The 6033-nt window shown below is 43.4% G+C and overlaps 1 protein-coding gene across 8 annotated transcripts in view; it reads left to right on the forward strand.

The window, feature by feature from the left end:
- Positions 1 to 6033, forward strand: part of GK (glycerol kinase) — a 201426-nt gene that overhangs the window by 122907 nt on the left and 72486 nt on the right. For all 8 annotated transcript variants that reach the window (XM_019524213.1, XM_019524210.1, XM_019524211.1 and 5 more), the window contains 3 exons: positions 938 to 1016; positions 2530 to 2626; positions 3391 to 3475. In XM_019524213.1, the coding sequence (XP_019379758.1) occupies positions 938 to 1016; positions 2530 to 2626; positions 3391 to 3475 (261 nt within the window). The remainder of the gene's footprint in view (positions 1 to 937; positions 1017 to 2529; positions 2627 to 3390; positions 3476 to 6033) is intronic.

Below are 6033 nucleotides of genomic sequence, written 5' to 3' on the forward strand. Positions count from 1 at the left end.
CAGGGAAATAGGTAGAAATTAGAAAAACAAAAAGTAAAGCGGGGAAGGGAGGGGAAAGAAAGCAATGGATCCAGACTATGCCAGGACAAGAAATGCAAAACCTGCCAACACGTCTCCACCCACAACAAAACCATCACCATTCCTAGATCGTACAGCTGCACCTGCATACATGTTATACCTGTCATCCAGTGTACCAAATTCCCTGATGGAAAATATGTTGGAGAAAACCAAACAACAGTTGCGCAGCAGAATGAATGCACACCGTAAATCTATCAAAGACAAGAATACTCAACTACCTGTGGGGGCACATTTCTCACAGGACAACTATTCCTGATCTCCTACTATTTCCTTTTTCACTTAAAGCCTCTTTTCTACCTCATATTCTATCACTATAATGTCTTCCCTTTGGCATTTTTTTCTCCCCTGCTTTCTTCCCCCTCTCTTGCTGGCTTTACCTTTTTGTTTTTCTAATTTCTACCTGTTTACATTCTCACTGACATCCCACCACACTTTTAGCTTCTCTTATTCCTTGGAGTCTCAGACCAGCAGAGACTTCCTATGCCTGAAGAAGGGTGACTGTGTCTGAAAGCTTGCCAAGAACTTTTTTCCAGCTACTCAGTTGGTCTAATAAAAGATATCACATCTACTCAAAGAACCTTGCCTGTCAGATATCAGAAGAATCCTTGAAGTTTGGTGGATGTCTTTTTGTCGCAAGGAGCTTTAGATTGGAACCTGGGGCTATTGGACCTTACAGCTGCATGCCTAGGACCAGAATGACAAACATCCTAACAATTAGTCACACAGAGTGTGGAGTTGGCACAGTGCTCCCTTCTTTCCTTTTTCTCTGACCACATACAAATAATCAGTGAAAACAAAATTTTCAGTTAGCGTCTGGTAGAAATTTAATAAACTAAATGTATGATTTCATTTCCTGTAGGGGTCTGTTGCCATAGCTGGGGCTGTTGTTCGCTGGCTGAGGGACAATCTTGGTATTGTGAAATCTTCCCAGGAAGTTGGTAAGTATTCATAATTTGCAGGCTTCTTCAAACTGTCTTGAAGTCTCTAGTATTGAATGAAAAGTTAAATGTTTAGAGAAGTTCAGTAATATAAATGTTGACTAACATGTACAACTATTTGCAATTAGTCACTCCCCAAAATACTGTAAGGATGTTGGATTTCTGCAAAAAACACTTGTACTAAAACTCCTGAGAGCTACATTAAGCTGACATCTAGGCAAGTATCACAGAAGTGGTGAATTTATTAGTTTAATTATGAAGTTCACTGAAAATTGGATCATAAAACCTATAAATTCTTTCCCAGGCCTTGTGATCCAAAGTGTAGGACCATGGCCTTGTACGTTGTAATCTCTGTGGAAGAGCGTAGTAACACTGAACTAACTGAAGGTCTCAATCTACATGATGGTTAAGTGGCATTTAATTTGGTATATGATTTTAGTATCCAGTCAGGATATCCATGATGACTGAGAATGGAAAAAAACAAGAGGAATCTGGGTAGTTAACACTTTTCTGTTTGAAAAAACACACAATAGTATGTAAGTTTCCAGTTCAATATTACAGAAACTGAGGCTAAACTAACTTTTAAAAATGAGGGTAACGGGTAAAATTTGCAAAAGTGTATAAACTTTGTGTTTGTTTTCAAGTGACTGGTCAGTGAGAATTAGGGCACTTATACAGTTTGGGACATCTTACCCCAATATAAATTGTGAATTTAAAATTCGGAATGTTATAAAATTGTATACATTAAAAAATGAATAAAACCCAACAATATCCAACTTATTTGCTAAAGTCTTGCAACCTAAACCTAGATGGGATCATTTAACTAGAGGTGGTCTGAGATGCTGGTTATCTACCGATCCCATTGATTTCCTTCAGAGATTTGAATCTTAACTCCTTAATCCTGATCATTGCTCAGCCATCTGGGTGCCAGAATAGCCGTGCCTGCCTTCTAGTTGTAGTATTTTTAACTGTTTTCATAGATATGTTTTTAATTGTCTCTTAAACAATAACTTCTGGGACAGGAAAACATACCAAATCAAACACTTATTTCACTACGAGAGACTGCAGGACCTGAACCTGCTCAGCCTTCACAAGAGAAGGTTGAGGGGGGACCTGGTGACAGTCTATAAACTCACTAGGGGGGACCAGCAGGGATTGGGAGAGACCTTGTTTCCTGTAGCACCCCCTGGCATAACAAGGAATAATAGCCATAAGTTGCTGGAGAGTAGGTTTAGATTAGACATCCATAAGAACTACTTCACAGTCAGGGTGGCTAGGATCTGGAACCAACTTCCAAGTGAAGTGGTGCTGGCTCCTACCCTCGGTGTCTTTAAGAGGAGGCTTGATGCCTACCTGGCTGGAGTCATTTGAGCCCGGTTTTTCTCCTGCCCAGGCAGGGGGTCGGACTTGAAGATCTACAAGGTCCCTTCCGACCCTACTTCTATGATTCTGTGGTTCTATAAATGTATTTGGGCATAGAGCTAAGTAAAGACTCTGTGTTTGTGTGTGCTAGAAAAACTTGCTGCTGAAGTGGGAACTTCTTATGGCTGCTACTTCGTACCAGCATTTTCAGGACTCTATGCACCATACTGGGAACCCAGTGCAAGAGGGTAAGGATCTGACTGAATACTATATGAGCAGAAAGGTCTGGTGATATTGTAAACAATCCTTGACTTCTAATGGGTAGGTGGGGCCACTAACCTTACTCATTGAACTTGCTCCTTCTCCTTCAAAAACACCACAGAATTTAATTGAATGTGTTTCTTTTGTCCTTTTGAGAGAATTGCTACTGCATTGTGAAGAAAAGATGAGAGCAGGAGGGGGTGTTTGAAGTCAGCATATCAGGCTGCTCTGCAGCTCAAAAGCACAACCACTTTCTAAAATGGCTGGCCAAGGGCAGCACATGTGCTGCAAGTGGCATGGGCAGCCTCTGTGCATGGCAAATGGCAGATGAGAAGGAGCAGGCAGCGCAGAGGCAGATAGGGCAAGAAACAGAACGGCAGATGAGATGGGGACCAGAGGTCGAGGAGAAGCAAATGAATCAGCAAATTGGGCAAGGAGGAGAGCAGTGGCAGATCTGGCAGGGGAAGGGCATCAGAGTGGCACTTGGAAAGGGTACAGGGCTAACATGTGGCAGGCTAACCAAAAACATTCATCCACTGAAAATATACTTGCAGGGAGGGGAGGACTATAAAATAGGTTTTATTATTTTTAATGCTACCTGTAAAACCACAAATGTTTTGGTTTTTTGGGGGGGTTGTTTGTTTTGGGTTTTTTTATATACTAAGCATTAAAATACTTGGAATAGTATGGTTAAAATGAGTGATTCCCAATTGCTTATCTGTGTGTTTAATTTTTTTTTTCTCTTCAACAGTATTATCTGTGGCCTTACTCAGTTTACAAATAAAAATCACATTGCCTTTGCTGCATTAGAGGCTGTCTGCTTTCAAACACGAGAGGTAACAGTGAACCAGAAATTCCTGGGCCTTTCCTGTTTTGAATTAGTTTACTGTAAACAGCATGAGTTTGGAATATTTTTAAAAAGTTTGTCTTTTTAACAAAACACTTACTCAAAACAAGTAAATGAAAACATCCCATCAAATTTAGTGATTGTGCTTGTGTTCTTTTTCTTCATGAACAGTGATCTTGTGGGAGCCTTTACATTGGTAGAAATAGGTTGCATTTATGGAATACTATGTGCTAATTTGTCAGGCAGGAGGCAAGTCAAGGTGGCACCTTTTAGAGCAGAGAGTCATCTTACCATTTTTAGGGTCCAAGCAACCTCTTCTTATACTTGAGGCACCTCTTGGAAAATGCCAACTCTTTTTATTTATTTATTTTTCACTTGTTTTTTTGACTATGGAAAAATAAGTACGTGTGTGTTACAAAGCACTCAAGCCCACACCAAGTCAGAATGGCTTTTAAAACCATAGGTTTCTGTTTGACATCTCAACTTATTTTGTGAATCATGTTTGCACACACAACTGCTAACAGTTGTGTGGTGAAAGGATCTCAAGGCACACTGCATCCTGGTTAAGAAGTACCACCTCTGAGACTTACTAGTTTAGAGAAGTATGAGCTTTTGTAGGCAACAGATTACTTCATCAGGTGTTTCCGTAGTACTCTGCCCTGGTTTCTGTAGAAAGAAGAATCAGCCCTTCAGGGGAGGGCTAAAAGTCTAATTTAATCTGCTTGTATATTTTTAGAGTCATTAAAATAATACTTATCTCTACATGTATAAGCACTTTAGACACTAGACCAGTTACCTTTTCTTTACCCCATCCCACAGTTGCAATTTGGTACTTCTGCATTTACAGGTGTGCTTGCGTCCAGGGGAAGGATAAGGAAATATATCTAGGGAATGGTAGCTAAATGCTTCATAGAGGCTAGTAAAGCCCTTGGTCTAGGGACAGACATTACACACAAACTGGTTTAAGCCTATAACAGAACAGATGTTCAGTGCACATAAACCAGTCTGAAAGTGGCTGAAACTGGTTTGAGATAAACCCAGTTGAATATAGTATCAGACTTAACTGATTTGGCTCAAACCAGTTTATGCAATGTCTGTCCCAGACCCCTTGCTGGTTTAAGACAAACCAGATACCCCCAGCATCTGGGCATGCTCTTGGGCTGGGTGGATTTCTGTGGTCCACAGCAGGGCTGGCCCCTCCCTTCGGCTCCCTAGCCAGCGCTCTGGCAGAGGCTGCAGGCACAGCAGGGTCTTCCTGACTCCCTGCTTCACTGCTCACTGCGTAAGCAAGAATCCCCCCCACCCCTTCTCTCCCTTCCATCTCCCACAGCACGGACCCCAGCCCCACGGACCCTAGGCACGTGGTATGCTACCTAATGCTGAGAGGTGTCTCTGTGTGTGTGTCTCTCCAATTTCACTAGGATAGGCAGACAGAACAGTGACCTCTTAGGGCTATTTAGAGCTAATTAACAGGTCAGCTGGTAAGCTGTTTAAGAAGAGTTTGAAGTAATGGAGAGAGGCTGTTGTTTTGCTGATGAGGTGATAATCACGGTTATCAGTCCCCTGCTGGCTTGCTCGCCTGTCAGTTTGCTGCAGACAGTATGACGAAGCAGGGAGAGGAAGATTGTAAAGCTCAATGTCGTCAACAGATGCATGTACTGTACCCCACTCCCTTGCCTCAGAGTGCTTGCCCTGGGCTGGGGTCTGGCAACACTCCCACCCCTTGAGCAACCACCAGAGAACAGCCTGAGACTGTGCAGGCAGACCACCCTAATCAGAGGTCCTGCTGGGGCCTGCCCACACCCCACTCAGCTCAGCAGTGTGCAAGGGAAGGGAGGGCTGATCTGTTGTCCCCCAGCTTGTAGCCTGAGCCACTGCAGGCATGTGCCTCAATTCCCTCAGTCCAGAGAGCATGTCTGCCCAGTTACAAACTGGTTCAGCGTAGCCAGGTTAGACTAACCTGCAAATATTGACTCAATTCTGGCTCTGGCTTCTTAAATGTCTGTCCCTAGCCCTAGTGTGTAAGCTTCCCAGGAGAGTGAGAAGTCAGCACGTCTCCTGAATGTCCTCTTTCATCCTGCTTTAGAGGCTATGCTGGCTATCTGTGAGCAGAAGTCCTGGTCTGAAGCATTGCTTTTCAGGTAGTGTTTCATAAATAGTGTTACATTTTGGCCATCATTACCTTCATATGGTATGAGGTGCCTCACTGGGTGCAGGGGCAGATCAAAGAGGGTGTAGTGGTACAGCTGTACTCCTTTCTCCCCCCTGATTTTTTTTTTTTTGAATTGCACTATACCGTAAGAGTCTCCAGAGGCTTTAAGTGTTTCAAAGCATGGAAAAATCCCTTCCCCACCTGACTCCTTGCTGTCCCCAGGTGGGGAAACACTGAAGCCCTTCTTGCCCACTGTGCTGGAGCTGAACTCAGCTAGGGACAGGAGCAGCAGCAAGGGTGGAAAAGGGGGTCCCCTGCCCCTGCTCTGGGCAGGGTGAGAGGAACTCTTCTCTTGCCATGCTGTTGTCTGTGTCCCCTCCCCAGCTGAATCCAGC

Source organism: Gavialis gangeticus, unplaced genomic scaffold (genome assembly GCF_001723915.1).
Source record: "Gavialis gangeticus isolate Ggan-Ray unplaced genomic scaffold, GavGan_comp1, whole genome shotgun sequence".
NCBI classification, from domain to species: domain Eukaryota; kingdom Metazoa; phylum Chordata; order Crocodylia; family Gavialidae; genus Gavialis; species Gavialis gangeticus.